General features: G+C 50.2%; 1 protein-coding gene across 1 annotated transcript in view; it reads left to right on the top strand.

Annotated features, from left to right (window-relative positions):
- The window catches only part of LAMB3 (laminin subunit beta 3), a 39,046-nt gene that overhangs the window by 13,580 nt on the left and 5,008 nt on the right, over positions 1-20,458 (top strand). The window contains exons 4-18 of the mRNA XM_079107506.1: positions 715-829; positions 1,360-1,433; positions 5,392-5,583; positions 6,811-6,874; positions 7,206-7,399; positions 9,159-9,279; positions 10,009-10,197; positions 11,381-11,536; positions 11,953-12,149; positions 12,549-12,663; positions 13,370-13,748; positions 15,305-15,465; positions 15,572-15,792; positions 16,067-16,264; positions 16,968-17,112. Of these exons, the coding sequence (XP_078963632.1) occupies positions 715-829; positions 1,360-1,433; positions 5,392-5,583; positions 6,811-6,874; positions 7,206-7,399; positions 9,159-9,279; positions 10,009-10,197; positions 11,381-11,536; positions 11,953-12,149; positions 12,549-12,663; positions 13,370-13,748; positions 15,305-15,465; positions 15,572-15,792; positions 16,067-16,264; positions 16,968-17,112 (2,521 nt within the window). The remainder of the gene's footprint in view (positions 1-714; positions 830-1,359; positions 1,434-5,391; positions 5,584-6,810; positions 6,875-7,205; positions 7,400-9,158; positions 9,280-10,008; positions 10,198-11,380; positions 11,537-11,952; positions 12,150-12,548; positions 12,664-13,369; positions 13,749-15,304; positions 15,466-15,571; positions 15,793-16,066; positions 16,265-16,967; positions 17,113-20,458) is intronic.

Raw genomic sequence — 20,458 nt, forward strand, 5'->3', positions numbered from 1 at the left:
CGCAGGTGTCTGTGACGGAAGGCCTTGGAGATCATCTGACAACATTCCCCCAAGGCCAGGACCTTTGTTTTGTTCAATATTCTAATTCCAGAGCCCACAGTAGTGCCTGGTATGTGGAACATACTCCATCAATATTTGTTGGATGAATGAATGACTCTAGTCCAAACCACACTCAATTTATAAAGCCAATCAGTGTTAGAAGTGGGTTAACAAAGTTAGCACTGAAAATCCAAATTTCTTTATCTTTTTTTTTTGGTGTCCCCTCTCCCTGATCCTCAAAATCCTAGCCTTCCCCAGCCAGACTTTCAGGGTAAAGGAGATCAGATATAAAACTTTTCAGTTTGTATCTGACATATACTCTGTGGTAAACCGATGCAAATCTCTCCTCTTTCTTGCCTTTGGCACTCTGCTCAAGTTTCTCTTCAGGGCACTGTCACATTCCAGGGTTATTTTTTCCACCACTTTAAACCTCTTTGTAGCCATGAACATCTATTTACTCTTCAATTGTATGTTAGTAGGGACAGAAAGGAATGGGATTAAAAGATGGCCAGTAGCCCTGTTTTTAAGAGATTCACCTTTCCAAGTGTATTAAGATCAGTGGGTCCCTGGGAGTAGGATTCCCGTGGACGGCACGATGTATTGGGATCTTAGGACACAAGGGCTAATTTGACAAGGACCCCACCTCTGAACCTCTGTCATCTCCCTCCCCCACAGTGGCAAATGAAATGCTGCAAATGTGACTCCAGGCTGCCTCACAACTATAACAGTCACCGGGTAGAGAATGTGGTTTCATCCTCAGGCCCCACGCGTTGGTGGCAGTCCCAGAATGGTAAGGATCTGCCACCTCTAGCAGCCCACAGACTGGGCCTCCATGGAGGTGGTCAGGAGTCCTTTGGGTTTCTCGGCATTACTTGTAGTGGAAGGGCATGGGAGGTTGACAAGCAGAACCTTCTGACTCTATATTTGGGATCTACTGGATGTTGGAGGTGAAGAGCCTTTTGGAGGTTAAGGAAAGGGTCTGAGGAGAGAGAACTGCCTTTATTTCACTCTATGTAGTCTCAATGGGTGGTGCATAGAAAGAATTGAGCTTCAGGAACAGATCTGTGTGGACAGACAAGTTGAAACTAAGCCATGAGAAGCATCAGGTGATGGTGGGGAGGAAATTTGGCCAAGATCAGGCAGGATCTTGAATAGATGGCGTAAATACAGATGTGCTGCTAGTCTCCTCTCCCAGAGGTAAACCAAGAATCAAGGTTGGAGTGTTTTGAACTTCCTAGGGCTAGTCTAGTTCAGGATCTTATGCAGGGCTGGGAAGGTGGGAAGTCTCTGACCTAATGCTTCTACCATTCGTCCTTTCAGATGTGAGCCCTGTTTCTCTGCAGCTGGACTTGGACAGGAGATTGCAGCTTCATGGCATCACAATGGATTTTAAGGTCTGCTTTCTGGAGGTGGTGATGGATAAGAGAGGGGTCCTGGGCCATGTGGGCTTAGGCCATGGAGGAACAGTGTTCTCTTCCCAGGCTGGGAGTGATAGCACCATATGCTGGGCAGCCCTCTCCCCAGGCCTGGAAGCATTCACCATGAGCTTATATCATGGTGGTAATAGAGGATTGGCTCCTGGAAAGAATTGTACCGCTAGGCTCCATAATGAGATTGTATATTCTCTTCTTCTCTGTATCCCCTCTCCTTAACCCATCAGATTAACTCACTCTGCCTGAGAACTGATTCTGCTGGGCCTGACTGCTTATTATCTACTTGTATATTCTGGTATACTCTGTTTAATAACTTCGCAGATGAGGTTAAATTTAGCCATTAGCCAAGAACTCACCTATCTATATGAAAGATGTCTCTTTGGGGCAGCTCTCTTGATGGACCTTCCCCTCCTCCAGTGCTCTGACTTCTCAAAGTATTTTCAGACTCTTGTACTAATTTCTGAGATAATCCTTTTGGAAGGGATATTTCCTTCCTTCCTCTCTGCCTCCTCCCTTCTCCTCTCTTCCCCTCCCCTCCTCCCCCCTCCTTCCCTCTTTTCTTTCTTTCTTTCTTTCTTTCCTTCTTTCTTTCTTTCTTTCTTTCTTTCTTTCTTTCTTTCTTTCTTTCTTTCTTTCTTTCTTTCTTTCTCTCTTTCTCTCTTTCTTTCTCTCTTTCTCTCTTTCTCTCTCTCTTTCTCTCTTTCTCTCTTTCTCTCTTTCTCTCTTTCTCTCTTTCTCTCTTTCTCTCTTTCTCTCTCTCTTTCTCTCTTTCTTTCTTTCTTTCTTTCTTTCTTTCTTTCTTTCTTTCTTTCTTTCTCTCTTTTTCTTTCCTTTCTTTCTTTCTTTCTTTCTGTTTTTTCTCTCTCTTCTTTCTTTCTTTCCTTTCTTTCTTTCTTCTTCTTTCTTTCTCTCTTTCTTTCTCTCTTTCTCTCTTTCTCTCTTTCTTTCTCTCTTTCTCTCTTTCTCTCTCTCTCTTTCTTTCTTTTTCTTTCTCTCTTTCTTTCTCTCTTTCTCTCTTTCTCTCTTTCTTTCTTTCTTTCTTTCTTTCTTTCTCTTTCTTTCTCTCTCTCTTTCTCTCTTTCTTTCTTTCTTTCTTTCTTTCTTTCTTTCTTTCTTTCTCTCTCTCTCTCTCTCTCTCTCTCTCTCTCTCTCTCTCTCTCTCTTTCTTTCTTTCTTTCTTTCTTTCTTTCTTTCTTTCTTTCTTTCTTCTTTCTTTTACACTGGGGATTGAACATAGGTGTGCTTTACCACTGAGCCACATCCCCAGCCCTTTGAAAAAAAAAATTTTTTTTTTGATAAGGGTCTCACTAAGTTGCTTAGGACCTCACTAAGTTGCTGAGGCTGGCCTCAAATTTGCAATCCTCCTGCCTCAACCTCCCATGTCACTGGGATTACAGGCATGTGCCACCACGCCTGGTGGGAATATATTCATTAATTCATGACAGGTCATTTTTTTTCTTTCCACAGAAGCTTTGATTTTATTGTTTCTGCAGATAATGTTAAATATGAAAGGATCAAGTTTGGTTAATAAGTAGATGATCAGGAAAAGCAATATGTTTTTCGAGAGTTAAAATGTGCTTGGAGTAAAAGTAATAGGACCTAATTTCTTACATGACTGAGAAAGTTGGCTCTAAGGGCCATGCCTTACGTAAAGGTCAAGAGTATTTTGAGAAAGGACAGCATCGTTTGAATGGATGCCCAGTCTCTAAAGGTGACAGTTTTGAAGGGCAACAGTCACTTGGATGGACACTGTTAAATGGTCTCATTGCTTTATTATGCTTCACCCATCCATTTCTTTGTCAGTTCTTGTCACACACACATTGAATACTGATTACATGTTGGGTTTGGTGTCAGATGTTAGGCACAGAAAAACAAGTAAAGCTAGATCAACACTCTTTAAAGCTGCTTTTACAATATGTGGGGAAGACAAAGACCCAGTAGTGGGAGGGTAAGGGGTGTTGATGCTGGTAAGAAGAGGGTTGATGAGCACAGGAGGGGGCATCTAGCTAGGTCTGCCTTGGTGTGGGGTGGGGGAATGCCTCCAGGGCAAGATGGAACTTCACAGACCACTAATAACCAGGTTAAAGGCAACATTCATTCCAGGGAAGAAGAGCAAGCGCCAAGGCCAGGCGGTGAACAGGAAAGTTTATCACTGGGGAGGGCCCAGTGAATGGCTGCTGGGTCAGGAGGCTCAAATGCATTTGTGGAGTTGAGAAGGCTGTAGACCTGCGTGAGTGGGAGTTTTACAGATGTCAATGTGTAGGGGGCAGCAGACTAAAGATTCATTCATCCAGCAAATGTATATGAAGCACCTACTGTGTGCTCCATGCTGGGGATAAGGCTGTGAATGAGATGGGCCAGTTGACCTACAATCCAGTGTGCCATTTCTGAACCAAGGGTGATTTGGCCCGCCACCTTTCCCAAGGGGATAGGTGGCAATTTCTGGAGACATCTTGGTTGACCCGACTGTGGGTATGGTATGGACATCTGGTGGGTAGTGGTCAGGAATGTTGCTGACTCCTGTAATGCACACAGCAGCCCCTGGAACTGAGGGTTATCCAACTCAAAATATTAACTGTGCCAAGGTTGAGAAATCCTAATCTAGTGAGAGAATAAAAGCAGGAAACTGAAATGTCATTGGAAATTGTGGTGAACTTTCTGAAGGAGGCGAGATGCTGGGATAGGAAATAAGGGTGTGGTGGGGCGTGGTGGGCAGGGTGTGGGCAGAAGAATACACGTTAGATGGGTATAAAAAGACCTCTTTGAGGAAGGTGATGTTTAAGCTGAGAACAGAAGGTGAGAGAGATCCCTTGGGAGAGGACCATTTCAAGCAGAGAAGGAGGACAGGAGGACGGCACCAAGGTGTTGAGGGAGTGCGGGTTGGTGTGGAGATGGAAGTGTCTGAGATGAGGGGAGGAGGCAGTCCAGGCCCTGTGAGCCCAGGGACTCTCCTCTCACAGTCCGGGGTTCAGATTTTTAAAGAGTGGGTGGAGGATTTTTAGCTAAGGAGTGACACAGTCCATGTTTATGTTTTAAAAGAGATAGCTCTTTTTGTATGGGGCAGGTATGATGGATTTCAGAGGTAGGAGTGAATGGATGAAGGGGTATAAGATGGCATCTGTGGGGAAGGCAGAGTGGCAGTGGGTGGTAGGAGGTGGCACTGAAGTCAGAGAGGTGGGCCTGATTTAGGTTCTGTTTTGGAGCTTGGATTTATGAACCTGCAGTGCAAGAAGTGGCACGAGCTGGGAAGTCACCTGGAAATGAATGTAATCGCCAAGGAAAGGGGCAGGGGTATATGTATGTCTTGATGTCATGTGTTGAGCTTGCATCGTATCTTTAGGCCAATGCAGAATGATAGTAGAGTGTCATGATCAAAAGAACTGTACAGGAAGAGCTCTCTGGTGAAGTGCGGAGAGTGGTTTGGAGGGCCAAGACAGAGGATGGACATGATTCATGATTCCAGGCTGTGATAATTCAGCTCAGCATGACCATAGCCTGGACTGTGGCCATAGATGACCACATGACAGGGGTGGGAGGGGGTAAGGGCAGAACCCAGGTTTACTAGGTATAAAAGTGGTTGTTGTGGGAAATGCAGGAGTGGGAGTATTTTCGTGCATGGAAGCCTGGTGGGGGGAGGGGGCTGACTGAGCTAGGGGTCACACCTTCACATCTTCTGGAATACAGATTTTGTTTCTTTTACTTTCCACAGTTTCCCTGGGTACAAACTCCTGTGGCCTGTGGTTTGCCAGAAAGATTGACTGCAGGGTTGCCCCTGAGCCCACTCCCACCTACTGGGCCCCTTTCTAAGAAATCACCCTCATTGGAGGAACCTGTTTCTGTGATTGTGTCCCCATGGGGACACCCCCAGAGCCTCCCTTTCCTTTTGTCACTCAAGGTCCTCCTGTTTGTTTCTTTTCAGGGCCCCTTGCCAGCTGGCATGCTGATCGAGCGCTCCTCAGACTTCGGCAAGACCTGGAGGGTGTACCAGTACCTGGCTACAGACTGCACCTCTGCCTTCCCCCGGGTCCGCCAGGGCCAGCCCCAGAGTTGGCAGGATGCCCGGTGCCAGCCCCTGCCCCAGAGACCTAATGGACACCTAAATGGGGGGAAGGTAGGTAGAGGGAATTCTGAAAAAAAATAAGCACAGAAATACCTGTGTTCCTCAGTTCACAAAATCACAAGGAGTCGTGAGAAGAATCAAGAACACCCTTGGCCAGCTCCCCTTGTAATCTGTCCTGACTTCCCCTATAATGATACCCTGCAAGCATTTGTTGGGATATTTCAGAAGCATCTTGAGGATATTGCATTACCCAGCCCTGCTCTCTTCCATAGCCTCCTCCCAGCCTACTCAGTAGCACACCCTTATACAGAGAGGAGAAAATAACAAAAATTTGTTAGGATTTAACACAAAAATGAAAATTTTTTGGCTGAATTCATCTATTTAGTCCAGTCCTAGTCCTTCAAGAGAAATTCAGGTATAAAAAGCCCTGTATTCAGGTCACCTGAATTTAAACTCTGAGCTGCGAATGAGAACCTGCTTCTGGAAATACCCAAAGTTGCTTCTCCCCAAATCCTCCTAATGTGGGTCAAACTCCTTCATAACTGGATTCCCCACCCCCTGGTGGAGTAAGCTGGTTTCTTTTCTTCTGTCCCCGGCTGGGATGCAAGTGACCCCCAAGAGCTGCTCTCAGGTGAGTGTTCTCATGCTGAGCGGTCCCTGCCTGCAGGTTGCATAGCTGTGTCCTTGGGGCGGGACAGCTCCTCCCTCATTACATCCTCATCCGAATCTATGTTCACCATGCTCTCCAGACCCCAGATCAGAGGCAGGACTTTTTCCTGATTTGTGGAATGTTGGCTCAAAAACTTCCTGAGATATGCAAGGAAGTCACATCCAGTGAGTGGTTTTGATTATAAATAAAAAACCCATTGAAATTAGGGTTGTCTGGAGTGCCATGGTTACTACATTCAGTCTTGGGACTTCATTCATCCCAGGACATTGGAAAATTAGTATCTGTTGAACCCTCATTGTGTAGAATTTTGACCCAAGAAAATCAGGAAATTCTTGAGATACCTTTAGTTTTAGCTGGAGAGGAGAAGTTATATGCATGCGTGCACACACACACACACACACACACACACACACACACACTCACTTAGGGCCTAGTGGTTACCTTGCTCATCTAGGGCAGGTGGCAGGCCTCATGAGGTCTTCTCTCTCATGTTCCTGAAAAGAAGAACCTCTGAGTTTAAGGAGGGTGGAGTGCGGACTGGAAAGGAAGGGTTCTGAGCTGGGGCACACTCTTATGCTTTGATTCTTCCCTTTCTCTCCTCTGTACAGGTTCAACTTAACCTTATGGATTTAGCATCTGGGATTCCAGCAACTCAAAGTCAAAAAATTCAAGGTCAGTTTGGCTGCTCTTCCTGCCCGTGGGACTGTGAGTGGGGAATGAAACCAGTTGGAACCAAGGTCATGGAAATTTCCTGTTCTCTCCTATTTTTCTGACATGGCTGGAATTTAGAGCTTGCCCTGCTTGCCCCACAGGGATATTGTGTGTAGGATGCTGTGGGAGGTGGGGGCTGGGGAGGATGGTCCTTGGTACAACATGAGGTCAGGACAGAGGCGTGATGAGACTTTTCCTTATCTCTCCTGGTCTAGGAGACTTATTTGCCTCTAACTTCCTTTCTTGGTTTTTCCTTTCCCGACCCCTCCTTTCTTGCTGCTGCCCCTCTCAGAGTTGGGGGACATCACAAACTTGAGAGTGAACTTCACCAGGCTGGCCCCAGTGCCCCAGAGGGGCTACCTTCCCCCCAGCGCCTATTTTGCAGTATCTCAGCTGCGTCTGCAGGGGAGCTGCTTCTGTCATGGCCATGCTGACCACTGTGCACCCAAGTCTGGAGCCTCTGCAGGCCCCTCCTCTGCTGTGCAGGTGACAACTCAGGGTGGGGAAAGGGTAGGACCAGGCAGAGCAAGGGTGTTCCTGGGTCTCCTGTGACATAGGGAGGACACACAATTTAAGATGTGTTTAATATTTTAGCAATAATGAAAATGAATCTAAGTGACTATCATTTCTGAAATCAGAATTTTGTGGTATTTCTTCAGGCCTGTTTTATAGCTTGAGATGGTTTTAATTTTCAATTACTTGTGAGTAAATGTCTGTCTGTACAGGGGGAGCTTATGGGACAAACTTCTCACCCGGCCTACATGCTGTCATTAGAATGCATAAATTGCTACTTGCAAATTATATAAAAATGTAAATATGACAATATTATAAATTTTTATTTTATTGGGAGCTTAGAAAAAACTTGCATGGACCTCCACCATCACCTATTCTGATTTTACTATTGGATTTAAAGATCCAGGTGGTTGCAACCTCCTGCCAGGATACAGGCTTATCCAGTGGTGAGAAACAGGGTAGGTGATTGACGTGAAGTCTACCCAAGACCAGCAAAGGCGGTCCCGCAGGGCTGATACCTTTTCTGAGGTGTCAATTCTCTGTCAACACATGGGAGTATGGTGTTTGTCCTGGCGGTACAGGGACATGAAGAAATGTACAAATCAGCCTGGGGAAGAGGTGCAGGTGGTCTGGCATCAGTTGGCTTTGTTCTTTTCACTCTTGGATCAACTGCAGCCCCAAACTGCAGAGGAGTCCAGGGGAAGGGAACAGACAGGTGATCCACGGGGGCCCATAAGACAATTGAAAAGGAACTCAAAGGGGATGAGGAGATGGCTGGTGTGTGAGGAACAGCACTGTGGGATATAGAGGAGGCACTGGGCCACCCAGCCCCGGTGTTTCCCAAATCTGGCAGCACAGTGAGCGGAATCACTGCTTTTAAAAGGCACAGACGCCTGGGTCTGTCCCCTGAGATTCGGGTTGAACTGTGTCTGGGCATCAGTGTTTCCCCAGGTGATTGTGAAGCGCAGCCAGGGTTGGAATTTATGTAACTTGAGGGACCAGGGAGGTTTTATGAAGGAGGTACCATTCTTGCTGGAGTTACTGGGTTGGGTTTTCCTGGGGAATAACAGAAGAAGAGAATTCCAGATGGAAGGGGAAACATCAGCAATGGCCAAAAGATGGGGGGAAAGAGGGTACAGGGAGTGACTGAGAGCTGAGCTTGCTGGGTTGTTGGCAGGGAGCAGGGGATGAGAACGGAGCAAACATGGTACGGGTCCTCCAGTGCCACGCTGAGGATGTTGGGTTTAATTTGGAAGGCAATTAACACATAACAGCTATTCTATTTTTATACCTTAATGAGCCTAGTAACGATTCATCGTAAGAGTCCCATTAGCCAAACAACTTAGTCATGAATAGCTGGAATATAAATACCCAGAGAGCCCCCAGCTTCTAGAATCATAGTTTACCCACAGGGTGTCTGAGCACCTTCCAGGTGCAGCCTTGGACTGGGCATCCTGGGGTGTCCGAGTGAAAGGAATGAGCTTGTAAAATCCTTGCAAGGACCAGTGCTGGAAAATTCACATGTGTGCTCTTACACACAGAACAGCAGCAGGAAGGACACTCTGTCACAGGAGCTGGGCGAGGGCTAGTGCATTCAGGAAGAGCATCCGGAGGGCTGAGGCCTGGGCCAGTCCTGAGTGGTGGGCAGGAGGGTCACACAGGGGAGGGCAGCTCCATCCCTGGGGCTTTCCTTTGTTAATCAGTCTTGATGACCCACGGTCCCCTGTCCCAGGTCCATGATGTCTGCGTCTGCCAGCACAACACTGCTGGCCCCAACTGTGAACGCTGTGCACCCTTCTATAACAACCAGCCCTGGAGACCTGCGGAGAGCCAGGACCCCCATGAATGTCAAAGTAAGAACCTGGGATCACCCCCGTCCCCTGCAGCAACTGGGTTGGATGCTGACCCTTCTGCGACTCACTGACCTTGCCTGGGACAAAGGAAGAATCTGTTTTTTATTACTGAAATCTAAACCAAATTGCAGCCTTGCCATTTAAGCTGTCCTGGCTCTGTGGGGGTGGGGAGAGGATTGGGTGGGATCGTCTACTGCCTCTGCCTTGTTTTCAGCCAGCCCTGGAGGGGCCAGGGCTTTGTCTCTGCTGATGACACATGGCTCTCACAGTGTCCCCAGAGTCTCCTTTCTCTGGCCCCTCCAGTTGCTTTACCCTGAGTCAAACATATCTGGCTTCTGACTGTCCGTTTTCCTATATCATATGGTCGCTTGGAGTCAGAATCTTTGCTCACATAGCCCCAGGGGGACAGTGACCCTGCAGGAGATTCATGGTGGCCATGGAGAGGGCTGAGGATAGACCATTCAAAGGGCTCTCTCTTTGCTCCAACATGGCCACTGTTCTCGACTTCGCCCTTGCCCACCCAAGCTTGGGAATCAGGAGGCCTGAGTCCTCATCGTACTCAGATTTCTTCCTTGGTATATTACACAAGGCTCCTTGACCTTGGTCTCCCCATTTCCCTGCCCTGGCAGTCTGGTGGAGTTGCTGGAGATGCTAATGAGCTGCCTTGGCCCCTGCTTGGGGAATGGCGATGTTGCTGGTTGGTTATCAGCCTCAGGATCCCCTTTTCAGGATGTGATTGCAATGGGCATTCGGAGACATGTCACTTCGACCCAGCTGTATTTGCTGCCAGCCACGGGGCTCAAGGAGGTGTTTGTGACAATTGTCGGGACCACACTGAGGGCAAGAACTGTGAGCGGTGTCAACTGCACTATTTCCGGAACCGGCGACCAGGTGCTCCTATTCAGGAGACCTGTATCCGTGAGTAGGGGCTCCAGGGACCCAGGGTATCATCCATCCTGCTTTCTCTGGTTATAACAGGACACATGTCCCTGGGCATACAAAGGCCATTGGGGAGCATGAAGACTTGGTTGGATCATGACTTGTGGTGGTTGTTTTAACTTAGCTGTGCACTATTAAGCAAGTCATTTAACCTCTATGAACCATCAATCAATGAGTCAATCAGCCCATAGAAGAGAAAATATAAATGCAAGCTACAGCTCCTGCTGTCTGGTAATATAAAGCATACACCCGAAAGAGGGATGAAGGCTCTTTGCCCATGCTATTGCCTTTATCATGTTGCAATGTGGTCTGATACTTGTTTTTGTATTTCCCCAACACCGATAACTCTTCCCAGGCAGAGATCATGTCTTATATCCTCTGGTCCTAACACAATGACTAGCAAATAATTGATGCTCAAGGAATGCTTATTGAATGAATGCATGAACGCAGGGGATGGAACATTCAGAGGCCGCTAACATGCCCACAAGGCCACAGACTGCACATAGGAGAGAGCAAACTAGATGGAGGCGGGCAGGCAGAGGCCGTTTTAATCAGCAAAGACTTCGGCACTGAAGGAGTGTTTTGTTTTGAAAGGCATGACAGAGGCCAAGGAATCTGGTAGGGGAAAGCTGGGTCACTTCCTGTTGATAGTATTTGTTTATGGAAAGACTGAGACACCCTTGAGTTTGACTCTTGTGTCCAGCATTCACTTGCAATGTGATCTTTAGTAAGTTCTTCAGCATCTCAGAGCCTCAGCTTCCTCATCTGTACAATGAGGATGAGAATCTGCACCTTTCGGGGTTATCACGAGCAATACATGAGACATCATGGGACAGTGCCTGGCTCAGTGCTTGGTACATAGTAGTTCTTTGGTAAAAAATGAAAACAAAAGTACTGGTATAGTGTTTAACATCTCCAAGTGTCTTTCTACCTACTCATATTTACTCATTTATTACTCATAAGAAGCTATGATGGCTGTATTATTTTCCCATTGTAAAGATGAAGAAACTGAGGTGCAGAGGGGTACAGTACCTGATTGAGGTTATAAGATAGAAAGCTAGTGTTGGAAGAAGGACTTGAACCAGGCAGTATGGCTCTAGAATCTTCTCTGAGCTCTTGAAATTTCTTCGTTTTCATTGTTGCGGCTGCTTTTGTCTCTCAGCTTGCGAGTGTGATCCGGATGGGGCAGTGCCAGGGGCTCCCTGTGACCCAGTAACCGGGCAATGTGTTTGCAAAGAACATGTGCAGGGAGAGCGCTGTGACCTTTGCAAACCAGGCTTCACGGGACTCACATACACCAACCCACAGGGCTGCCACCGTGAGTAGGGGGCCTGGCCCAGTGTGGTGTGGGGTGGGCGTCACGGGCCCCCAGTTCAAGTCTTGCACTGCCATCTTCAGAGGAAATCCCATTCAAGGGCAGATAGTGGGGATGTGCCAGGAGGTCGGATTTCCTGTCTTTCCCAGCACCAGGTGCCGTGCTACTTGCTGCCAGAAGGTGGCAGCACAGGCTCGGGCTGGAAGCTGGGACTGAGTCAGCCAGAGTAAGGGTGGGCCTGCAGGCCGCCAAGTTGCCAGGTGGCTGGGAAGGCACAGTGGCTGTGAGTCAGCCATGTTATCCACAGGGGACGGCCCTTCCCAGTGCTTTTTCCTGGCTGGCCTCCTCTCTGGATGTGTGTCTTCTGGGGCTGAAAATTTTTCGTGGTGTCAGCCTGAGCTCAGCTCGCCCTCCTGCAGGTTGTGACTGCAGCATCCTGGGGTCCCGGCGGGACATGCCCTGTGACGAGGAGAGTGGGCGCTGCCTGTGTCTGCCCAACGTGGTGGGTCCCAAATGTGACCAGTGCGCTCCTTATCACTGGAAGTTGGCCAGCGGCCGGGGCTGTGAGCCATGTGCCTGTGACCCGCACAACTCCCTCAGCCCCCAGTGCAACCAGGTACACGGTGGGATGGCCCCAGGGGCTCCTCGGCAGGAGAGGGGAGACTGCCCACCAGCATCTCTGTCTTACTTCATGCTGCCCGAGGGGGCGGTTTGAAAGTCAGGCTGGGATGCTTCTGTCCCCAGTCCTCTCAGGGGAGGCCACCAGATGTCCCTCCCTCTGTGGCTCTCAGTCTTGGGCAATGTCATATTTACCACATCTTCTGCAGAGCAACTCTGGGCTTTGACTTTTGGGCTTGTCTCTGGGTGGGAGTCTCTGTATTTTTGGGGGGTGGTGGGGGAGCATATCACCTCTGCAGATAACTGGTGGGCCCAGGGCTCTGTCTGTGAGCCTGGTCCCTGATAGCAGGGCAAGGCAGATCCTGTAAGGTAGCCTGACAGTTCTCCCCCCTCCCAGTTCACAGGGCAGTGCCCATGTAGGGAAGGGTTTAGTGACCTGCAGTGCAGTGCCGCTGCAGCCATCCGCCAGTGTCCAGACCGAACCCATGGAGACGTGGCCACGGGATGCCGAGGTGGGCGCTAGCTGCATGGTGGGACAAGCATGTGGTAGGGTCACATAGTCTGCAATGTGGTTGGACATCCTGCATTGATAAGCAACCCCATGAATGCCCACACTCCTGCCCCTGCTTGTCCTTCCTGCCTTTGAGTGAGGCTAACCATAGACCACCCCACGTCCCCACCTCTGGAGGGTTGTCTTGCTCCCACTTCCCCGAGAATGGACATTTTCAGGCAGGGAGCAGGGAGTGGGGCTGTTTCTTCTCTCTGCATGGGTGGAGAAAGCAAGCCCTGAGCAGGCGGGTGTCATTCCCAGAGTCTGCTTGGCAGTAGTGACAAGAGCACAGGACTGGAGTGTCCAGGCCCAGTGCTGGCCTCCGCTCTGCTCTCCCCAGTGACCTAGGGAGCCACTCCCCTCTACACTCGGTTTCCTCATCTTGGGGAGGAGGCCCGTTAGCCTCATCTATGAGCCTGAGCTGCCTCATCTATAAAAGTGGGAAATAAGAGTAGCAAACCCAGTCTGGGTTTCTGTCCTAAGGAACAGTGCCTGGTCCCTGGGGGCTTCTGGGTGAGTCTTGCCTTTGTTCTAGTGGCTGTAGACTGCTATTCCAAGTCACATAGGCAGTCCCTCAGGTCAGACCTCCTCTCTAGGGCTCTCCCCACCAAATGCCTTCATCTCCCTAACCCCGACTGGTCTCTGACTGCCTTTTCTCCTGGCCCTAGCCTGTGACTGTGACTTCCGAGGAACAGAGAATCTGGGCTGTGACAAGGTTTCGGGCCGCTGTCTCTGCCGTCCTGGTTTGACTGGGCGCCGTTGTGACCAGTGCCAGCGAGGTTACTGTGACCGCTACCCAGTGTGCGTGGCCTGCCACCCTTGCTTCCAGAGCTACGATTCGGACCTCAAGGAACAGGCTCGGCGCCTCCACAGTCTCCGCAATGCCACTGCTGGCCTGCGGTCAGGGCCAGGCCTGGAGGACCGTGGCCTAGCCTCCCGGGTTCGGGATGCCAAGGCCAAGATTGAACAGATCCAAAGAATTTTTGGCAGTGCCTTGGTCACAGAGCAGGATGTGGCCCAGGTGGCCAATGCCATCTTCTCCATCAGGTATTCCTTTCCCTGTGCAGCAGTTGGAAGAATTATGCCACATAGGTTCACGTAAGGGACACGCAGGCCCTTCCTTACCTTTGTGCGGCCCTTTATAGTTTACAGAACATTTTCACATGCTCCCACTCCCCACCGTTACAGTCCTGTGAGGGTGGAGTGGTGGCTAATATTACTTCTGTTTTACAGGTAAGGAGACAGGCATCGATAAGTGATGTCACAGCCATGTGGCCAGTGATGGGCAGGGCTGGACTCAAAGCACAGGCCAGGACCCCAAGCCCGGTGCTCTTTCAAGTGCTTGGTGCTGCCTGTAGGAGATAGTCAGCTCTGGATTAGTCACCCTGGTGGAGGGCATCCTAGAGGCAGGGGTGCTAAAATTAGATCCTAACTTGCTTTTGGAATGGAATCCATCCCACCCACACCCCACTCCTAACAGCAGAGGTGACTTTCTCAGTGAGATTTGGTTCTGGAAGATTCTATAATCAGTTTGCATTTCCTGAGCACCAGTGAACTGGTGGTACACAGAGATGTGTACCACCAGATGTGTGATTGGCAGCAGGGAAAAGGCAGACCAAGAGGACCAAAGCCTCTTTTACTCATGGAATTGCTAAGCTTCTTCAGGGGCCTCAGGAGAGGAGCTGGAGCAAATGTGGAGAATCATTGGTTCACTCACTCTGTGGAAATTCAAAAGCCCCTGGTGTGAGCCAGGCATTGCACAAGGCGTGAGGGATATTAGAGTTAACGTGCACGGTCTTCGCCCCCCGAAGCTCACGTGCAGCTGGTTGGTGTGCCAACACTGAACAGCAACGTGGGCATGCTATAAGGAGCCGAGACTCCCCTGAAGCGTGGCTGTGGCAGGCTTCGCAGGGGAGCTGCTGTCTGACCTAAGTTTCTGAACTGCGTAGTGTGTCCACAGGGCTTCAGAAGGCTGCAAAGACCCGCATGGAGGGTGGACCGGTGTTCTGTAGCTGAGCAAAGCTGGAGGTGGAGCACGTGGTGCTGTGGAAGGGAGTCGAGCTTGGTGGATAGACAGAGGGCATGGAGAGAGAGGACCCTGGGAGCCCTGTGGCTGAGCCTGGGGATGCAGCCTGAGCCCCTTCCATGGGCCTGTTTAGCCAGCAGGCGGTTGGTCTGCAGCTCAGTGGGGTGATGTGTGTTCCAGAGGAACAGTTTGGGAGCCACCGCTGAATTCTGCCAGTAGAGAGGCTAGGAGCAGGGGACAGGGCAGTGCTCCTCTGGAAGCTAGGAGCAGGGAGAGAACTGTGGGAGGTGGAGGAGGATGGCCAATACTAAGGCCAGAGGAGTCGAGGAAGGTGAGCATTTAATGAGCCCATCTGCAGAGGGATGGACAAGGTTGTGTCCCTGCCCCAGCTGGCTTCCGCCTCTGCCCAGCAGAGTCCTCTTCAGCCTGTGGATTCCCTCTCTGTTGCCTTTGCCGAGGGCACGTCCCCTGTAAAGGTTGTTTCTCCTGACTCTGTGGCAGTTTCTCCAAGGGGAGGCTGATTCTGGGGAGGCAACCCCCCTCCTCCGTTTCAGCCAATACTCTTCTCCCATTCCAGGCGGACTCTTCAGGACCTGCAGCTGGATATTCCCCTGCAGGAGGAGGTGTTGTCCCTCCCAGGAGACTTGGACAGTCTGGACAGAAGCTTCAATCACCTCCTTGTTATGTATCAGAATAAGAAGCAACAGTTTGAAAAACTAAGCAATGTTGATCTTTCAGGTGAGAAGAGAGGGAGCCAGACGACCCACCCCCTCCATCTGCCCCTCCCCATCTCTTCAGGCCTCCAGAGCCAGGGACAGCTCTGTCCTCTCCCCTCTTCCCACAGGAGCCTTCCGGATGCTGACCGCAGCCTATGAGCGGTCATCGCAAGCCGCTCGGCAGATCTCCGACAGCTCCCGCTTGCTGCACCAGCTCAGGGAGGACCGCAGACAGGCAGAGGGACTGGACAGGCTGGTGGGAGGAGGAGAAGGTGCTGGTGACCCCCAGCTGGTGGCCCTGCAGCTGGAGATGGCATCCTTGCCTGACCTGACAGCCACCATCAACAAGGTGACTCAGGGGAGTCCCCCTTTGTGGACCCTCCACCCTCGCTTGTCACACGGGGACTGCTGCCACTCCCCCACATTTCCCACTGGGGCAAACCTGCCCCTGTGAGAACCGGCTCACCTATCCTGACCCTTATGCCCCTCACTGTGTGCTCATGCATTGCCAAGGAAACAAGTTTCCAGTGCCTGGTTGTCATGGGGATGTCTGACTGTTAGTTTCCTGGTGTGGGATGGGGGTGGTTGTTGAGGGGCCTCTTTGACACCCCATCTCTCCACAGCTCTGTGGCGGCTCCAGGCAGACAGCCTGCACCCTGGGAGCATGTCCTGGTGAACTCTGTCCCCAGGATAATGGCACCACCTGTGGCTCCCATTGCAGGGGTGCTCGCCCCAAGGCTGGAGGGGCCTTCCGGATGGCGGGGCAGGTGGCTGAGCAGCTCCGGGGTTTCAACCACCAGCTCCAGCAGACCAGGCAGATGGTAGGTGAAGCAGCAGGGAGGTGGGCACAGGTAGGAAGGGGTAGAGAGGAAGGAGCTCTGTGGGCAATTCAGAACGAACTTTCTGTTTTCTTTTACTTTATTTATTTATTTATTTTGCTACCGGGGATTGAACCCAGGAACACCTAACCACCGAGTCACATCCCCAGTCCTTTTTTATATTTTATTTTATTTTATTTTATTTTATAGTTTAGAGTGCCCCAGGGGCACTCAATCACTGAGCCACATCCCCAGTTCTATTTTGTCTTTTATTTAGAGACGGGGTCTCATTGAGTTGCTTAGTGCCTCGCCATTGCTGAGGCTGGCTTTGAACTTGAGATCCTCCTGCCTCAGCCTCCTGAGCTGCTGGGATTACAGGCATGCACCACCACGCCACCATTTAGAGACATGGTCTCGCTAAGTTGCTTTAGGGCCAGAATTCACATTTTGAAATCAGACACTGAAGCCAAGAAACATTAGATTTGTTAAGGTTCTACAGCAAATGTGACATAGAGTTTGAAACCAATGTTTTTGATTTTTTTTTTTAAACCCAACATCCACATCACATCTTCTGAGGCCAAACTCGGTTGGTTATAGATGGTTGTAGGTAGGTCCTGAGGTAAAGGATGATCCATGGAATCCTTGGGGGCTGCTGAGAGGCTCCATGGAGCTCCGGCCCCTTCTGATGCACAGTGTGTGTCAACAGATTAAGGCAGCCGAGGAAGCTGCCTTGCAGGTCCAATCGGATGCGCAGCGCCTAAAGACACAGGTGAGCACCAGTCACTCCCAGATGGAGGAAGATATTGGACGCACACGGTTCCTCATCCAGCAGGTCCGGGACTTCCTCACGGGTGAGGTGCCTTCAGTCTCCCCTCGCTGGTGTTCAGTTCCTGCCTGTCCCTCATTCCCATGTTCACTTTAGCAGCCCCTGACCTCCTTCCCATCTCCATGGCCTCCAGCACCCTGGCTCAGGCCCCCATTACTGGTCTGGCCCATGGCCGTGGCCTTCTGTTCTTCCGCCTCCCTTCCTGCTCCCTGTGATCCATTCTCAACAGAACGATCTGAAACACCTTTTAAAAATATGTCAGATGGCATCCCACTCTTGCCTAAATCCTTCAATGGCTTCACCTTGTTCCTGGATAAACTCCCAGCTCCTTTCTTAGCTTACAAGGTCTGGCCCTTGTCCATCTCTTGGATGTGACCTTGCACTCTTCCTTCCTTCACTCGCTGGACACCCTTTGCTCTTTGCCTGCCTGGGATGCTCTTTCCAAGGTTGCTGCCTCTGGGCCTCCAGGTCTCAGTTTCAATGTCATCTCTGCAGAGGAGCCTTCCTGACCACACTGTCCGGGTCAGCCCCCTGGTCCCTATTCCCCACCCCTTCTCTGGGCTACTTAGTCTCTGCTTATGGAATTCGTTTGTCTGTAAATATGTCATGTGTCTCCCGCTGGACTGCAGACTCCAAAAGGGCAGGGATGGGTGGCTCTTTTGTCTATGGCTGTGTTGCCACACCTAGCGTAAGGCCAGACACAGAGAGCACCCTATGTGGTGGAGGGAGTAAATGAATTCTATCTCCTCCCCTGCTGCCCTGGAGAGTGGGACTGGGCTGTGCCATGGAAAGACCTCTGGACAGGGCTCAGGAGACTTGTGTGACTTTGGACATGTTGCTTCTTCTCTTTGCCCCATCTTTCATTTGCACACGGGGATGGTAGTATTTCACAACTTTATTCTGAGTATCAAATAACTGATGTAAAATGTGCTTTGAAAAATTAAAGGTGCCTCTGGAATGTGAGTTGATATTATTAGATTTCTGGTCTCTGCCAGGAAATTTGCTGGCTGGGAGCCCAGTTAATATGAGCTGAGGGCTTGGCGTAATGACAGTGGCTCTTCTTGCTACTATTGCAGTGTTTTTGCCCCAAATAGGCCATAGCTCTCTCCTGAGTGCAGATGGCAGGTCAGAGAGAGGCAGGAAGGATCCATGGAGGTCCCATGACTTGCTTGAGGCCATAAGACACACTGGCGGGAAATGTTACTGGGGACACAGGGAGATGGTGCCCAGCAAGGAGACCTGAAGGGACAGGCCAAGGTTTGGGGCTCAGACTCACACATAAGGGGGTCTTGCCCCTGAGTCACATCCAGTGAGGCTGAATGACCGCCCATCTTGAATTAACCGTGGCCAGGGCCCAGGCCTCAGGAGGTGGGAGTGGGCTGGAATTCCCAGGCTGGCATAAACAGGCATGGAGCCACCTGGCCCTTTTTGTCCTCTGAGTTGTGATATGTCTCAGGTCAAGTCCTATGATGGGCCCAGAGTCAGGGAGAAGGTGCAGGGCCTGAGAGAGGCCTGCCAATTGGGAGGACCCAGGAATATTCTCGCAGTCATCAAAGTGGGGGGTTCTAGCTTCAGAGACCACTGGCAGGAGGCTGGTACTCACTGCTGTTGGGAGGGAGAGTGGCAGGTCTATGGAGGAGAGAGGAGACATCATTTGTCTTTGCCAGTTCTTCAAAGGAGCTGAAAAAGTTAATAGCATTCATTAAGTCTTATTAAGTGCCAGATACTGTATGAAGGGCTTTGCATCAATTACATTATTTAGTTCTAGCTACATGAGCTAAGTACTATTATTACTTTATTTTACATATAATGAATCTAGCACAGAGAGGTTATGCAAACTGTCTAGGAACATCCAGCTTAGAGGTGGTATGGGTAGGATTCAAGCCCAGTGTTCTCCCTCTGTTGTGCACATCTACATTATTTATTCTAGGACAGGCACACACACACTCACTTTCGCTTGTGCTAATGTTCCTCCTCTCTGGATTGCCTGCCTTCTCCCATCTTTCTTGACCTGGATAATCCCTGTCATCTTCTCAGAGTTCTCTCAGGAAAGAACCCCATTCTCTAGTAAGCCTCCCTGGACCTCTAGCCCTGGTGAGGCACACTTCCAGTGACTGTCCTGTCACCTCTGCTTACCCCATTGGTCACTCAGTATTTTGCTTCCTTGTTTATGAGCCTCCCTCTCCCACTTGATCTCAAGTTCCATAAAGGCAGGGACTGAGGCTAATTTGATTTGCAGCCTCCACTCCTCATGGGCTATTGGGCAAAGCAGCAAATATTGACTAGGGCCCACTTCAAGCTTCAGAAGGCCAGGAACTGAGTGTGGGGCAGCTGCGGCCTGGGTAAAGTTTTGCAGAATACACAAAGCACCAGAGCTCGGTTGGGCTGTGTTCAGCGAGGGAGGCTTTCCTGGGAAGGTGTGTGGTAAGCTTTATTTGGAGAGGATTCTGGGTTAGAAGAGAGGTTGATATCAATATGGACAAAGTTCTCATGCAGCTTGCAGTAGAATGAGCCCGGTTAAACCCAGCCACTGTTATACGTTGGGCTCCTATTTTGAGATGCTGCAGGCTGGCCCTGTGGTCATGGCAGTGAACAGGAGTGGCTTCCACCTTCCAGGAATGTATTCCACCTGGTATGAGGAGGTTGGGAAAGAGACCTGTGTAGCCAGCTGGTGAGGAAACTGCCAAGCGTGGAGCAAGGCTGGGCCCAGGGCCACAGAGGAGTTCAGGCCCAGGCCAAACCTTCTGGTGGGTGAGGCCTCCTGGACACTTCTGTTTAGGTAAAATCTATAAAAGCTAACAGGAAGATGTCATCTCTGTACTTCTGACCTCCCTCTCTGACTCAGAGTTGGTTAAAAACGCTTGCTAATTGATTGTCACATGTCACAACTTCGGAATGGGGATCATTAGTCCTATTTCAAGGAGTAGGAAACTGAGCTTGAGAAGTCACATGACTTATCCCAGGTTGCTTGAATGGCAAATGGGAGGCCTAGATCTGGCAGTCATTCACGTACCCCACAAACACCAAGGACCTCCGAGTGCCAAGTACTGTGCCAGGGTCTAGGGAAGGAACTGTGGGCAAAACCCAGTCTCTGTTCTCCTGGAGCTTACCTTTCAGTGGCAGGGGGACGTGGGGGAGAGACCAAAACCACGTAAATGAGTTCGGTGTTTGCCCTGTAAGTGCTGGAGAGGAAGAGGAAGAGGAGTCCTGGTGTAGTGAGGATGGAGATCCAGGATTGGCCTCTGAGAAGGTGACATTCCAGCAAAGAGCGCTAATGCTTATTTGCCTTTTAGTACTTCCCTGGGAGGGTGGATGGGAAGGAGTCTCACTGCCAAGGAAGCAGCTTCAGTCCCTGACCGCTCCCCTCCGTT

Source organism: Sciurus vulgaris (assembly GCF_902686455.1).
Source record: "Sciurus vulgaris genome assembly, chromosome: 12".
Lineage (NCBI taxonomy): Eukaryota > Metazoa > Chordata > Mammalia > Rodentia > Sciuridae > Sciurus > Sciurus vulgaris.